The 17,759-nt window shown below is 35.9% G+C and overlaps 1 protein-coding gene across 1 annotated transcript in view; it reads right to left on the reverse strand.

The window, feature by feature from the left end:
• The window catches only part of camk1da (calcium/calmodulin dependent protein kinase IDa), a 143,692-nt gene that overhangs the window by 9,873 nt on the left and 116,060 nt on the right, over positions 1-17,759 (reverse strand). The window contains exons 6-7 of the mRNA XM_088923673.1: positions 9,362-9,437; positions 1,735-1,847 (exon numbers count right to left, since the gene is read on the reverse strand). Coding sequence (XP_088779799.1) covers positions 1,735-1,847; positions 9,362-9,437 — 189 coding nt within the window. The remainder of the gene's footprint in view (positions 1-1,734; positions 1,848-9,361; positions 9,438-17,759) is intronic.

Here is a 17,759-nt window from a genome sequence, read left to right on the forward strand (position 1 = left end):
ATGCCTACCTTATCCGTCAGCTTCTTTTCCTGTAAATGCAGACCTTGTTTTTTATTTTCTTTACTGGCAACAAGCAGCTACTGATTAGTCCTGAAGTTTCAGGCCTGCTGGTTAGTGGTCTGAGCCTCATTTCAAAGCCTTGAGAGGTATTCAAATTGCAATTTAAATGAGTGGAAATCTGGAGGGTGTAAATCAGTAGCCTTCACTACCCATTTCAAATGTACTGAATTCCTTAGCTCTGACTTCAGCAAAGAGCATTACCAGACTACAGACCATATGGCTCAGGTAATGTTTTAAGTGAAATGAAGAGTACTATATCTGGGACTTATTCCAAACAGGTTTTACATATTGTAGAGTTTACATAACGGTGCATAGGTTTTATACTTATGGGAATATCATATGGGAATTATTCTATCATATCATTCCAATACAGTTGTTTTATAGTATGCTAAACCTATTAATATTTTATGTGGTTGGCTACAACAGAACTGTAACCATTTCTTTTAAAGGAACTGAAGTTCAAATGATGAAGTTCTGTTTATCTACATACAATCTGAGACAAACATTTTGTGTTTGCTGCATATTTTCCAGCTTTCTATGAACAATTGCCAACTATTTTCATGAATCAGATTCATGTGAAGTTTGAGCACATTTACTGTTCAAATAATAAAAAACAGACACAAGTAAAAATAGATTTTTGTAAAAGAAACAATTAAAAACGAGACGTAACATTTTATGTTACATTATCACGAAATGCACAGTAGTACAACTTCTGTCTTCTTACAGATTATAGGATATGTTGTTAAAAACTATAAGATATAAACTGCTCATTTACCAAGTTAGTAAAATGTGGCTTCCCAGACAGGTGGTTAGGGCCCAAATGGCTAAACAAAATTTTAGATTCACTTAGTTACTAAACTACTAAACAAAATGGCTCCTTCTCATTTGTAGACATTTCTTATCTTCTTTAATGTGAGTGTAAGTACCCTATAGCACATGTGTAACCAGGTGGCAAGGTCAGGGCACAGGGAATGGGAGTAGTGTCCTCACGCAGGCTGGCAGTTAGTTTCCTGCTACTATCTGCCATACATGTATCCTGTGCCATCCTGAGAAAACATCTGGAAACTATCCCGTTATATTCTCTCATTTTTCAGAAAGTAAACCTTTAAATACGCGATCCCATATGGATTGACTCTCAGCTTGTCTCCAGTCCCCTACCGGGTCCAGAAACCACCAGGCCTGGGAAAGACATGCAGGATGTCACTACTGACACTGCCACTGCGACGTAGACACACTTCAGCAAGTTGGCCTCTGGTGTTTATGGGAAGTGTGGCTTGTCCAGGCAATGCAGTGTCTCTGAGCTATACTAGCAAGTTTTCTGTTCCCAATTCTCAGTCCATATTAACCTCTGGGCCCTAGCAGGTGGTGTATACTAGCAGCTACTGTACTTTCTGCTTTGGGGCATCTCAATGTGGTGTCAGACGGAAAGACAGCTCAGGACTTGAAGCTAAATCAGATCAGTGGGCTTTTTCATGTGTAGACACAGTATACAATGCACGATTTAAATAAACTTCTGGAATCATAGATGCAACTATTTAACAGCCGTGAAAAAAAAAAACATTCGTAGTTGCTGGATCATTATATTTCAATTTCCTATTGCAAAATACACTGTACATCCAACATTTAGTTTACTCTATTTGTATTGTGTTGTCTAATATGCAAATCACAACCTACCTGAATCTGATATGTCATCCCAGTATGGAGCATCAAACTCATACTCAGCTTTTAAAATCTGTTCAAAAAGCTTAGAGTCATTTTCATCATAGAACGGGGGGTAACCACACAACCTAGAAAAAAAAGGATTGTATGTCACAAAAAGGCAAAAAAGAACAGATTTTATATTCCAAATGTTAACGATGATGCTCAGCTTTGATAATTGTGTTATAGTGCATAACATGATTTTGACCTTCCTTACAAAATCCTTTGAAAAAAGATTAGTCTTTTTTCCCCCATTGCTGAATGACAATGCTTTCATACTACACAGTTTGATGACAGGAATACCACCCAGTTTTGAAGGCATTTTTCACTGGCTAGTCTGGGGCATTTTAAAATTGTTTTCTAAGCTGTATGCAGTTGAGAGAGATACAGTATCAGGACTAGAGTGGATAGGGTGGAATTACATGTCTGAGTGCTGATGAGGTCCAGGAGACACCTGTGCTGCAAAGTTACTCTGCAAAGTAGAAATTAGATAATCACATAATAATAGCTGAGACCACATCGGGAAACTGCAGACTAACATTTTTTTAAATCTGTGAGGCAACAAATTTCCCACGAAAAGAAATGGAGATAAAATGTGAAAAGTGCCTCTGTAGAGTCAATAAATATACACTATCCAAAGAGTATTCAACAAAGACATTCTATTATTTCCAGTCAGCTATATTTAGCACTGCTATTAATGTTTTTGTTAACAGGGCCTGCACCCTAGATTACTGGCTCACCCAGGAAGTCAGAAACAACTTCCTTAATGTATACAATTTTACAAAATGAAATCCTTTATTTTTTGTACTTATGTACACATAAAACTCTCTTAACTGTATACTGTATATGTGCTATACAATAAATACAAATGGCAGCAAAAAATGTTACAAATCAGAATTTCTTTAGATCTAGCTATTTGTAGTACACATGGTTAAATTAAGAGGTACTATAAAGCTACCTCTTAATTAGTAAAAGAGCATTAATAAACTAGTAATAAACTGCATGCAGTGATATTCATTCATGCAGGAATATAATTTTCTGCATGAATGAAGTAGAATTGGATATATTTTTTATGTTTACACATTCAGTCAAATATGAAAGATATTAACTTCAGTCAGTTGTGAAGAAGAAAATTATTTTTCCTGCCTACAAAAGCAATCTTCACACCTGAAGTGGCTTTAGTAAGCCTTACAATGCTAATTATGAGAAGTCGATATCAAAGAGAGACTTGAACACAGTACTCTTAGAAACTTAAAAGGGGAAAAGAAATTACAAGGCAGAAACAAAATTGTTCTATAATGTATGAGGTTTGTAAGAAAAACATTACACCAGCGTCATACTTACAAAATCAAAGAAAAAATATTTTTCTTTCAAATCTGCATTTTATATATCCTTAAATATGCATGCTTCCATTTATATAAATGCAGTATATATCCCAGAGAAACTTCCTTCCATTATAAATATATAGTAGATCATTTTGTTGTATATTATGTATTTTTCAAATGAACTAAATCTTAGTGATTTTTCTTATCACCAGCTGTTACAATTTTAGGCTTTTCTGTTCCTTTGGAAGAAGGTAAAAGTAGTGCACTGAGTGACAAATATGTATTTTAATATGACTAATACAATGAAAATAGAGAATATGCAGTAAAAAAAGACAAAAACAAAAGTATTTTTACATGCATTTTTTACTATATCCAAGCCCAAGATAATTACAAACGAAGTCAACAGACTGATATTTCAGGCTTTTTCAAAATAACTTGTGATATAAATATTTTTTTTCTCTTTTCTGTGATTGTGCTAAGATCTGGGACTTGGCAGCTGTCTTGTAACCAACTGTCTACATGACTGCGATTTATCAAAATTTCTGCTGCAGGGACACTTTTGTCTGGAGTATTAAAAATACAAGCATACAAATTAGATGAGAAGTTGTCCTAACGTAAAATAAAGCTTGCACTTAACATTTAGGAAATGCATATTACATGAACACATAAATATAAGAAAAACCCGTGATTACAGTAGGTTCTTCTCTAAGGCCAGGACTGACAGTACATCAGATTTCTAATGCATTCTGTGGGCATTTTTTATTTTGCTTGAATAAGAGGGAGGACAACTGGATGAAAATGGCCATCAGCAGAACACAAAGAAAAATGAAAAAAAAATGTGTACTCCAAGACTAGTCTAATTTGGCAAAGCAATTAGCTTCTTGAACTTTCATTCACCTGCACTTGTTCTTATATAGCCTTGTGAGAGTAAAGGATCTTAAGGCCACCAGGCTGTGCAGGCTCATATGTACTCCAGAAACCGGCATGCTAGAAACATCTGCTCTGCTTAGTTAATTAAAATCTTACAAGCGACAGAGCTGAAGAATAGTGATAACATTTTCCAGACTCAGTTTTAAGATAAGATACTTGTAAAGTTCTTATTACTTTTACAGGTAAGACATTTGTTATATTGTGTTATGTTAACATGGAGTCAATCCAAATGAAAGCTTATTCTTCGTGTTTAATGTCTGATTTCAATTCCATATCATACACAACAGCAATTACACAGAAATAAAGTCCCATTTAGTACCCCCCTTAAGTCTCATCCTTTCTCAGAGCACCCAGCTTTTTTCTTCTGTGGATCCGAGTCACCACCCAGAACCCCCTCAACCCTATGCTACCTGTTCTTTTGGTCCTGCATGCTTTATCCTTGACTTTCCAATATCTGTGCAATCTGCTGAAAGATGCATTCCCTCATGTTTGGTTCCATCAGAATAATGTCTCTGAATGTACGCTGCAGGGTCAGAAAGACAATAGAAGAGGATGCCTTATCATCTAGGCTATAGTGATATTGTAGATGGGGAAAAAGATGGAGGTCCAGTAGGAGCTGCTTCCCAAGAAGCTTTGAGAGGGTTGAGTGTACCTGATTCAAACCTCAGAAACATCTGGACCGATTCAAACAATGCAGAATGTAGAAAAGAGCCAAGAGCACCAGGGTAATAGAGCTTGCACAGTGGGCTAGAAACTACAGAAGTTCTATCACCCCTTTTTGAATCATCCAAATCAGAAGGCCAGAAGTTTTGGAAGCCATGAACATTATTAATTCATCTGTGCAGCAATTCTTCATTTACTTGTCTGTTAATATTGTCATCAATTCTTCATTTACTTGTCTGTTAATATTATCATCGATTATTCATTTACTTGTCTGATAATAGTATTTCTATCCAAAGAAGCTTACATTTCTAACCCCTTGTATAGATGAGTATATTATTGGAACAACCTGAGCCAAGTGGCATAAGGCTACAACAGCTGTGCCCCACCTGGGAATTGAACCCTCAATCTCCTTGTTTCACTACTGATTATTTGTGATATCTCTATAGTATGCTAACAAATGATATCAAATAAAGACGCATTCAGATAGTATACCCCAAATAAATTCTGCATTTAAAAGGAGTATTAATTTTGCTAGTTTTTCAGAATGAACAACTTTATTAAAAGGAGTGCCCATGCAGAAAACATTAACGTTTTCCTAATCACCACACTACTTTCTAAGAAAATAAATTGAAAGATATGTTGAACTTATTAGACTACTGAATGAAACAACGAGAACTCTGAATTCTGTCTACATTTAATTGTCTATAGGAACTTTGTGTGTATGTCTTAGCAGACAAATTAAAATGTTATACATTCAAATAAAATGTATTCAGAAAGCTCTAATGACGTAAAACTCTGCATGCAAATTGCAAAGTGCATGCTGTGAATGAAGTTCAAACTGTTCATTTCTCATGACCTGTGCTACAGAGGCACAGAGACAAAGCACTTATTGTCTTCATAAAAAGAGAGCTAGCACAATCGTCAGACCATAAGAAAGGTTAAAAGTGAGAGGTGGCCATACAGTCCATCCATCTGTTTGGTTGCTAGTAGCTAATTGATCTGAGGATCTCAGAAGGTTTCTAGAAAGAAGCCAGCACATCTGCTTTAACATTCCTATTTTTCAAAATTAGATGGTAGGTTAGAACAAAATCTATACTGTGGATTTAAAATCTTGAAAACCTGAGAGCGGCACTTTCAGGAGCACTGTTCACAGAATGAACTTCCTGATATTATACTACATGAAACATCCCTTTGTGGGTTTCCTGAAGAGCTGTAATTCTTGCAGCTTTTTCCTGCAGATAAGGGTCAAAGCCATCCGAACCTTTTTTAATCTAAACATTGGTCACCACGCAGCATTCAAAAGATCATGCACATTACAGTGGCAATTCCTGGATCCCAACTGTTTCATTCAAGGGAGGAAGTGGTATTATACTGTACGTACAGTATAAGAAACAAATGAGACAAAATGGCCATCACACAGTCATTGTACTCCTACCTAATTCTAGTAATTCAGATACAAACAAGTGCTAGAAGTCTGTATTACCAATTCTAATTAAGGCTCTGTAAATTTACAAACAACACATACTGTACAATTTTAAATGCTGTTTTAAATAAAACAGTATAAAGTGAACAGTTTGGCCACTTGGGTTTGGAAGCATGTCAACAATTAACCACAATAAAAGACCAGGCACTGCAAATGTTCCCAGGGACTGTCAATTTGGTAAAAAGCATTTAAGAAAACAAGCAACGTACCAATATCAATACCCATGTATCACGGAACATTTATAAAATCAAACATATAAAACAATGTCTTTCAAATGTAGACAAATGTTGAAAAAAAAATGCAGAATATTTATCTTCCTTATTATTTTTCCTCTGTAATAAAAAATGATTAACAGCTCTGTTTTTTTAATAACTCTACTTCATGCAAGTAAGGAATGACCACTAAATCATTCCAATTTGCAAGACAGATGGTACGAAAGTCATAATGAATCAGAGCTTAAACACAGCTCATTCTGTCAGAATAGAAATAAAGTCTTTGGATAAGGCTAATAATAGTACAAAAATGTAACATTATGTTAGTTGTTTTTACAACAAAATGCACAATCAATAAAAATCTGGCATCAGCAAGTGTAGGAATTTATACTTATAATAATTTTCCTTTTTCCTTATAACATCTTCATCTTTCTGACCTATTAAATTGTATATATTTCTCTATTCTATTCTTATTTTCCTATAGTATTATTCTTACACTATTGAATTTTCTTCACAATTCCTTATATCCTTTCTCTTTATTACTGAATTATTCTAACACGTTTAGCTATGGGATGTTAGATTGTTATTCAATGTCTGTTTTTCAGTTATTTTGTTTAGTGTGTGTTCCGGTCCTTTGACAGAGTGGTCAGTGCCTAATGTGTGTTAGGCATGTAATGTAACAAAAACCAAATATGCCTGATACATCACGGCACTGCTGTCAGGTTTTGATTGGTGGAATTGGGTCACATGACCAGGTGTAGCCAAGTCCACCTGTGCCTCAGGCAAGAGAGAGAAGACAAAGGAAACAGAAGAAGACAAGACTGCAGCCAGCAGGCATTGACCGCAGGTTTTCGGAACACTACTACTGCTACTGCATAAAGGGAAAAGGGCCATAAAATTTATTTTAACATTTCCTGTGTAGTACAAATATTTCTATTGTGTACAGTAATTAAGAGTAAGTTTTACTCATTCTGGTTGGGCACCTGTCCCTTCTTTCAAATCTAAACATGAGAAATTAATTTTAAAAGGGTAAAGTATCCTAAAGCATACAATTTTAATTTTATCCCTCACAGAAGCTGCAAAGATCATACAGAGTGGGGAGTGTAGGCTGCCTCGCTCAGTTTCCTTAGTCATCCACTTGGCATTCTGAATACCTTGAAATTACTTCACAGACAGACAACTTCTTTTTTTAGAGGGTAACAATGTCTCTGCTGAGAAACTCTTGTCACTATAATTGAATTTACAAATAAGCATATAAATGTAAGTCTCTTGTCACAAAAGAATGCCTTCCATGCATTCACATTTTTAAATACTTTAGGAAGTGTTAGAAATTTCAGGGAATCAGGTTTAAGTTTAATCCAGTAGGATCTTTTCATGCACATGTGAACTGGTGTACGGACTTTTAATTAGTGAGGCGACAACAAAAAATTGACATAGGAACTGCTATGGTTGCTAAGAAAACGACATCACACTTTGGCTTCAGATTTTCTGTTTCAATGTTATTTTTTCCCGTACTTCAAATTTAATTGAACTCACATTGCATAAAAATTATTCCATTAAATTAGTCCGCAAGTTGTTACAGTGTTTTTTTATATGCTTAGGTCTACATTCCTTTTTTAATTGGTTAGTAAAAATCACTTGAAGTGCACATGTACATTTTCAGAAGAGTACCTCACCAGCCTGTCTGGAACTGTTTGTTTATCCTGGTATTCGGATCCAAGCACAATGCCACAGGCCTGACTGGAGCTGTAGATAAGTGTTACCACCGCAGGGTGGGAAGGTAAGGACCTTATACTGGAAGCTGTCCATTCAATGCTCCAATAAAGGTATGTCTGAACTTTAGGAGTGACAAATCATGCACAGAAAATCTATATTTAATACTGTGGAATTCAGTTTTGGTGTACGTCTAAGCCTAAACAGCTTTAAGACTTTGCTGTCTTATTCAAGGTTTATAATGCAGCATATACTGTTTATGTACAGTACAGTATAAAATCTTGCAAAGACTGCAGCATGCTCTTTATACAGTATATTCATTCTTTAAGAATCAGCCAGGTAGCAGCCAAGAAAGTACAAAATTAACATGAAGTCACTTTTCAAGATCTTTCCTATGATAAGACCGTATTTCAATGAATGAAGAGAACTGACAAATGTGAAAGGCAGTTTTTATACCACCAGTGGTGCAACACTACACAATGGTACACAGGTAGCCTAAGCGCTGTGTGAGTTGTTAAAGTAGGAAAACATCACAAGAGGGCTCTTACTGTATTTGTAGTGTCCTTACAATTCAGTAAACCACGGTCTTACAATGTCACTGAAAACAAGATAATCTGATGACCACTCAGATTAGCTCTGTCTGAACATTTTTTCTCTCATCTTTTGAGTCAATTTATCACAACCATTTTCACTGTGATCCTAGATTAATTGTATTTTTTCAAATCATACACAGCCACATTTGTTTCCAGAGCCCTTTTTGGATGCTGCAAAGAAAAAAAAATCTAAGGGTAATTTGACCATTGTAAATGCTCTAGCTCGCTGAATGTGCATCCAGTAACTTTACCTTTGTAACCACAGTAAATAGGTTGCTAATGTGTAAATATTATGTTCATGTACTTACATCTAATTGGGATGAAATTAACAAAAATATTTACCCAAAGGTTATTTTTTAAAATTGTTTACTTTAAAAATTAAACAATGGCCATAAAAGGTTACTACATGAGGCTGAGTCAGACTACATCTGTAGCCAATTTTACAACAATCAGCTAGTGAATAACCTCATTAAACTGTTCCCTGTTAATTTTCCTAACATACTTAACACAACAAGACCATTTTATCCCCCACTTCTTATTACACACAAGCCTCCTTTTTTGATTTTAATCTGTGTTTTTCCACATTCAGTCTTGTCAAGAAAAATAAACACAGCAGTTCCTTCTCTTTCCCTACACAGTATTTCTCTGAAGATGCTACGGGTTTAGAACTAGACGTGCACTCACAGAATGTAGGCAATGACTCCAATTGACCAGCAGTCAACAGCTTTGCTGTAGGGTTTCTGAGCCAAGACTTCTGGAGCTGCAAAAGAATACAGAGAAGTTATGAACTAAGCAAACGGGAAACAACATTCGTCTGACCATGTTGACTCAGGAACCTAGATAATAATAATTAATAATTATATAACTGCTTACACTAATATAGGACTTTTTCTGCACACCCCACCCCAAAGCGCTTTACAGATAATGGGGACTGCCCTCCACCACCAGTGTGCAGCATCCACCTGGATGATGTGACAGCAGCCATAGTGCGCCAGTATGCTCACCACACATCATTATCAGTAAGCTATTATCACCAATACCACCACTATCAGTGAGGAGAAGAACAGAGCGATAAAGCCAATTCATAGATGAGGATCATTATGAGGCCATGATCGGTAAAGGCCAATGGGAAATTTGGCCAGGACGCTGGGGTAACACCCCTACTCTTTTGAATAAACGCCCTGGGATTTTTATTGACTATAGAGAGTCAGCCTTCTTACAACATAATGTTCCTGTAACTATACTGGAGCATTAGGACCCACACAGACAGCAGGGTGAGTGCCCCAACTAACACCTCTTACAGCAGCAACCTTAGCTTTCCCAGAAGGTCTCCCATCCAGGCTCACACCTTCTTAGGTTTTTTTTGAGATTCCAGTTGCGAGTTGGGTGATATAAAGTAACCGCTGGCTCAATAATATACTGAAGCTATTAAATGATATTGGTAAAGATCTCCAAGAAAAGTATACAAATAAGTATGAAATGCAGTACACAGTTTGTCATTGTGTACAGTACATGTGCAGTAAACACCATATACTGTAACTGGCTATAAAACAGCTCATAAAGTGCCTTGTTTGATTAATGTTAAAGCTAATATTCTTCACTTTAGTGTTTCAAGTTTATTAGCTTAAATTTTATTAAATACATAAGAAGACCACAAATAACTATAATTTTACGGGAAGAAAATTGAATTTAAACATAAAAACAGATTTAAGAACATTTATAAAAACACAATACTTCCTGTTCAGCTTATTCACTGATCTATTGCATAATTGCAAGCCTGAAAAAAAAATGCATCAGTATGAGTACAGCAGCATGAAAGTTCTTAAGCAGTATGACTTTAATATTTGACCTTACTACAATTATTACAATTAGCAACAAAAAGAAAAAAATAAAAGTGGTTGATATGGCAACGAATACTGGAACAACGCAGGTTTTTAGATCATACTGCAAAGACAGCAAAATTATTGGTTTTACTTTAAGATGGATGACAGCATCAAATGTGCCTTGAATTTTAATTGGTTCTTAAGCTAAAGTTTGAAAAAATGATGGAAACCTTATCAATTTCTGATTAAAACTGATCAGCTTGCAGGAGTCATTCTTATTGCCACACTCAATCACCATGGCCCTCTGCTGCGATAATTCAAATTTGAACTCCGACTGTCCAAGCCATCCCTGCCAGGAACTGCAGCAAAAACTCCAAAAAAGCCAGAATCATTGCCATTTCACAGTTCTTGCAATATGTGTGTTGTGTGTGCTGTTGTCAGCACTTAGACAGTCTGTTGTGGATCGTGACAAAAACACTTTTATTTTACAAAAACAATTACAAATCAAAACTGAGTTAAGACTGATGAATTACCAAGAACATACTGTACAGCATCTTATCCTATAAATAATAAACATGTCTGGAGGGGAAATCACTATTACTGTACTTTTCCAAGTGCTGACAGGGTGTGTGTAAGGCAATACCATATGGTAGAGGAAATGGCAGCTCCCTCCTCCAATATGGCACTGTCAGACAGCAACCACAGTTTAATTCAGTTATTTCAGGGCTGTCCGCAACCCCCGCCATGCACTTTGAATAGACAGGGAAAGCACATATTGCATAGTTTTCAATTTACTTATAACGCATTTATTCAGGGAATCAACAGATTACAACTTAACATTTTCAACCTTATTGGGTATGTTTATTAATGGGTATGTTTATGTGGGTATGTTTATTTTTTTCCTTATTTTGAATTTTCCTGTAAAATTCAAGATGCACACATGGATGTGAGAATCAAATGTACATAAGCATCTTGTACAGCATGTGACCTCAAGCATCAGAGGCTCTGTGGCATGATCAAATGAGTGGAATTAGAGACCCCTCTGTTACCATAATCTAGAGCTCATCTAGGGTACTTTACTGGACACTGCAAACAGTTAATTTATGATGCACAATTTGACATTTTCTAGACATGTAAATTAGGGCTTAGGTTTATGAATGTAAAATACTAGACCATCCTATGGTCTGCTTCACCTGGTAATGGTTAACAACTCTACATTATGGAACTGAGCATAATCATTTATTAAAATTAAGCTGGGACCTGTTTGATACCCACCAAAGTTTTCACAATATTGTCAAGCACCATATCTCCACATTGTACACCTGGCAGTGTGCCCTTATGTAAAATGTACAGGTCCCTTTTGCCTTCCATATGAATTCTTAGAAAAAATAATAATAGACCCCCCATCCATTTCTGTCATGCTCTACAACTGTCTGACTCTTCTGCAGGCCCTTGTCCTACCGCCTGTGTTGTCCAGAAGCACACAGGAATTATTTATAAAGATAACTGGCCTCAAGCCATTTAAGCTCCATCTGACATGTTCTGTGATCCAGTTCAGCTTCAACTTACCTGACACTGAGTGAGAGGCACCTGCATAGCTGGCCTCCTTTACCTCACCCCTGTATTACTGTATATAAACAAGTCTTTGTACCACCAGGCTCAAGTCTCAGAAACCCGGGACTGGTAGGAATGAAGCGTACATTGTACCTCCTGACACTCTGCCAGGCTGTGAGGTTCAGCTTGACATTGCCAGTGGTACCGTATGCTGCCTCCTGGACCTGTGCTCTGGGATAAATTCAGAGTGGAAATAAAGAAATAAGTGGAAATACATCTGCTCATCGGTTACTGTATAAGATGCACACGAAGTGGTGGTCCCTGCATGTTTTGTAGCTTTGGCAGACATCAGCAGACACACGTCTAATGATTTGCCACAGGTATAACATTCTGTTTGAGAGACAATGTGATATGTATATAGTATAAGTTGTCAATATGTCAGTATAAGCACACAGCACACACACTCCTGGTACATTTGCTGATAAATCATCCACATGATCCACAGAACAATTTACCTGGCATCCAATTACATTTAGTCTCTTTGTAACCTTTTATTAAAATTTATATTATAAAAGGGCACTAACAACGTGTAAATTATTCATATAAATGATATATAAATACCACAAATACAGGCCCAGAATCTGTGAGTTCAAAGGCCAAATGAAAACAACACAGTAACCCAAACTTAGAAAGTCTACATGATATGCACTGTTTCAAGTTTATTTTATTACTAACCCCTGGGGGTTTCTCCTAAAAATGTGTTTGTGGGCATGTGTCCAAAAAGTAATGTCTTTTTATACTATAATGTTTCAGTTTAACTCCTGAAGGCCTTAATGCATAATCGGTTCTGCCTCTGTATGAAATACTGCAGTGCACCATCTTGTCAGCAACTGGCATTCTCTAGCTGGTTACTAATATAGAGAGGAATCAATTAATTCTCTTCAATAAGTGGTAATAAATTAACGAAGAAGAATCAGTAAACTACAGTATACTGTAAGTAGTAAAATTATAATGGGTATCATTCATTATGATAATCATAGTTTTTCATGCAGTTTACAATGTAATTGAATTCAAATGTAAGACAAAATAAATACAGTAAAAACCAAACAAACATTCAAAGATCAGAGTAAGAGCAACACTAAAATAAAATGTATTCTGAAAATTGTTTACGCTTTGAAATTTGCTTCAACAGTCACTATTAGCCTATAAGTTCCGAATAATGATTTTTCCTTGCTGTTAAATAAAGGGGTTAATAACAGCAACAAGCCCTTAATACTTTAGAGAGAGATTTCTGGAGAAGTACTCCAAATATTGGGAAGTAAATCTGCTGAAAGGAACTGCTATCTTGACACATGCTGAGATTTCACACCACCTAAATCGAATGTGCAGCACAAAAAGGGCTGTGCACTTATGAGTGGCGGGTCAAAAGCACGCAGTTATCTAATAGGATCTAATATCCTTTCTGTCTGTTTTAGTCAGCCCTGCTCAGGATCCCCATGGCAATGACCTACAGAACCTGCGTGTCCTAACCAGCTGCCTAGAGCTTTGCAGACAAGGCTCTTATCTTTTTTTTGCCACGCCAATCAAACTTCCGAGTTAATCATAAAAAAATCACCAAATCCCCACCCTTAATAAAAATTAAAAGTTAAATTAAAAAAACAAGTTTCAATTCATTGAAATCTGTACTATATCTGATCATTTATATAGATATGTTTCTTTTGGCTATTGGTTTTTACATTAATGTGTGCCCCTCATCCTGACTTCAATATTTATCTTCATAAAGGACAGTGGAAGGCCTCATAGGAGAAAAGAAAATGGTTTTGGCTTTTGCAGACTTAAAAGAGAGAAAATTCAAGCGGATATATTGGCTACTTCTGGCACACCTTCAGGGACCAGGCACTTAGTAACTTTAAAGCTTTGGTTTCACATTTGATAAAGAGCATCTGGCTGGGTAGTGCAATTGTTGGACCCTGATATGACTGGAAATGAGCATCTCCTAATTGTGGAGAAAAGACAATCGAAACACATTGGGTGTTTCTTCAAAGGAACTCTGATGGAGAATATATATGGAGGATGCTATACAGTATGGCATTCATAAGTTTTTGCGCACCTTAATTTTCGACTGCAAAACGTTATTTGCAAAAGAAACTGAAAACAATACAGTATACAGTACTCTATTATATTGTATTCTCTATAGTGAGTTTAGTTATTTTTTCTGAGAACATTTTGTGATGAAATGCATTAATGAAACAAGGATCCATTCTTAATTTTCTAAACAGCTTATCTTCTGCTTGCTTTGGGACTGTCAAAACAGGTCACTCTTGTAGAACCTACTTCATTATCTTTATATATCGACAAAATAAACTGATTGGACATTGTTTACAGATATTTTAGACTTTCTTAGCTGCTCCAGGTTTTCATTTTTAACATCATATTTTTATATCTTATCTTGCAAAATAGAGATTGTAAAACTTGAATTACTGTTAATAAAAGTTGCAGAAAGGTGTAAGTTTTTAAAACATAATTATAATCCTTTTGTTTTTGCAGGTGGTCCAGTGCATTTTGTGTTTCTATTCACTGTTATCTATACTTCGGTGTACATATTTTTAATGTACTTGAGAACCATTATATTGGTGGTAAAGCTCCTAAGAGCTCTAGAAAAATCCATGTGAATTACAATCTAGCAGGAGACAAAACTGAAAATGAAGAATAGCTGTATATTTTGTGATGCACAATTATGGAAATTGGTCCTATTTTTCCATTTCACTTAAAGAGACATCTGTTTTCAAGATAACCTCCATTACATTTAACATCTAAATCCATGCTCTGTAAGAAACCACTATTTCCCTGTTGTCTTCGCTAATCATTTTTGATATTTTCTGAGCATTTCCATTACTGCACAGTAATGTTGAAAAATAGAATAGTGACTAATCAGCTTTCACCTCAAAAGATACATAGAGATGGATAATTGGCTTTTCTGTAATGAGGCCTTTTAACAAACTATTCTTAATTTTGCTTTAATTCCACATTTTCAGATACACAATTTAATATTGTAAGAGAGCAGTAGTATCAGAACAAATATTTATTTCAAGATGATGGGGTGGGGGACATTCCTAGCGAGGTAACTCAGTCGGCCTCCAGAGGAATGGACCATAACATAAATACAGGTACAGAGGCAGAGAGGACACAAAGAGGAACATGCAGGAAAAAGGATAGTTCTCATCTTCCTCTTAATCAAAAGCTTCAGACGTGACAGCTTCTGCAGGCTAAAAGCATCTCGTCCATTTTAATGATGCCTTCGTTTACAATACGGAAATTATTTCCCATCAATTTGTGGGCATCTGTGTAGTGAGGAGATTTAGTCCTAGGTTGTATCCATTTGTTAGGATGCAGGTACTCCCTTCAGCTAGTTAATGGTTGATTGTTTTTAGGTTTTACTGTATAAACAAAATTCTGGAATCTTCTATGACTACAGAAGCTAGGGCTCTGAAAGATACAGAAATATAAATATTTGTGTATAATCTAACAGTGTAACTGTGTGTAAATTATTGTCAGTAAATCTTTGTCTTCTCTACGTTTTGGGTTCATAATTACCCTATTACCAAGCTGTACTGGAGAATGAAAGAACAGAGTGTGCCATGTAACACTCTGTAATCCCTGACATTGGGGGATGAAATTATTAATTTTTATTGCTTGTTTGAATAGGAAGCTGGTGTCACAACCTGATTTTCATATTGATTTAATAGCCTACTTTATCATTTTCACACACCTAATTTGCAACAATATGTTAAGACAACTGTTGTACAAATATACTGAAAAGGTAAGTTTATCAGTCTAAAGCAGGGGTCTCAAGTGCAATTATTAGAGGGCCTAGTGTCTCTGGTTTTTGTACCTATCTGAACGGTAAGTGGAACAAATTAACTAATTATCTTCTTAGACAACGAGGGTTTTTCTTACTCAAACCATTGGCATCATTAAAGGTGTTTCTGTAGAACACCTTGGAAACCTGGCTGAAGTATTACAATTATGAAGTTAGTTTGTCGAACTATGTAACAGAGTCTGCATAGAACAAAACCCAAAAGACACTACTTACTGTTCCAGAAACTGAAAACAGAGTCTGGTTTAAATTTGAATATTCTAAACTTAGTTCATCTAAACTTAGAAAAGCTCATGGAGCCTTCACATTAAAAATCTTGAGAAAACAATCTTCATATAAAAGCATTCAATAATGGTCTTTAAAAACAGACACAGAAACAAACATTGTTTTCATAATATATACCAAAGTATCATATTGATGTCTCCATTTCCTGGCTTGATGCTGTGTTGAATGTGGAAGATGTTATGTATTTATAAAATATTCATAGCCAGTATATTTCTCTCTTAAGAAACTCAACTTCAAATTCCTCCCTGGCTGTGTTTTTAATTAAAAACATAATAAGTTAAAAGTCTGCAGAACATTCCTGTAAAACAACCTTATGAACCCTTCAATAATATATTACAGAATTCCCTGTGATCACATAAATCCTAGATCTCTGGGTACTTTAAAAAAAATAATCGAACCGCCTCTTACATTTTATATCTTACTTCACTTGAACTTAACATCAGATTTACAAATGGAAACGATATTTCATAAGCTACACAGATCTGTTCTTCTTTACATGGTTAACTTTGTTCTCCAACACATGCACATTTACTGTTGCGTTTGAGCATGACTGTGAGATTCTTCAAAGCTTTATGATTTTAATTTGGAACCAGAGCCCAAGGATATCAAAGAGCATGGATGGCAGACCAAACCTTAACTGAGAGATGGCTCCCCAAAATCAGTACTCTAGGCCTCATATGTTTTTACAGTTGGAATCAGACAAAATTGAATGGCACCAGATATTTCTTTTTGAAAAAAAAAAACAGTATCAAGGAGTGTGTGCATTTTTCCTAAGGGTTGATACTTACAGAACTGACAATGCATTTGTTCTCAAGATCTCCTGAAACTGACCAGCTGATATCGAATACCTCAGTTTCTTTAAATATTTCTCAGTTTAAACCGCTGCCTAGTTGCTTTTTTGGACAATGCAAACAGTGAGAAAAGCCAATCATTTACTATATTTCTATGTTCTAAATTTCTAAGTGCAGTTCAATAGGGTATGTTAATAGAGCAGGCACAAGAGGGCATGGCTTATCATTAAGAATGTCACTGCTTGATGCGTTTTTAGGTGTGAGATGTTGTGTGCTTTATTTTTGCGATTCACACATAGATGCGATTCTCAACTGGTCCTCGGTCTAATCAAATCCCAGGAATAACGACAGAATTTTAATTCATTCCCGCACGCTGTATGACCTGGATGTGATGTCCTCAAGGATTCAGTTCAGTCTAGTAGTGTTTTATGTCAGTCATGTTTGCCAATTTATTACTTGTGACACAGCTTTGTGTGAGGAGGTCAAAGGATTTGTCAATAGAGGGGTAAAAGACAGTGGCACCCAATACACTCAGCCATTTGTCCAAAGGACAGCAAAAACCACAGTGGCAATGAAAGAATAAAAAGGCAAAAGACTGTCAGTCAATATGATTTAAAGTCAGTGTGGCTTATAAATATGCAGTTGAATGACAGACATTTGTATAATGTTCCGGTGGGTGATGCTAGACAGTAGCCCTCTATTCTGAAGCAGCCTGGATTGTACATGTTGCCCGCAGTATGTATACTCAGAGG

The sequence above is a fragment of the Atractosteus spatula genome, chromosome 8, assembly GCF_055471065.1.
Source record: "Atractosteus spatula isolate fAtrSpa1 chromosome 8, fAtrSpa1.hap1, whole genome shotgun sequence".
NCBI lineage: Eukaryota > Metazoa > Chordata > Actinopteri > Semionotiformes > Lepisosteidae > Atractosteus > Atractosteus spatula.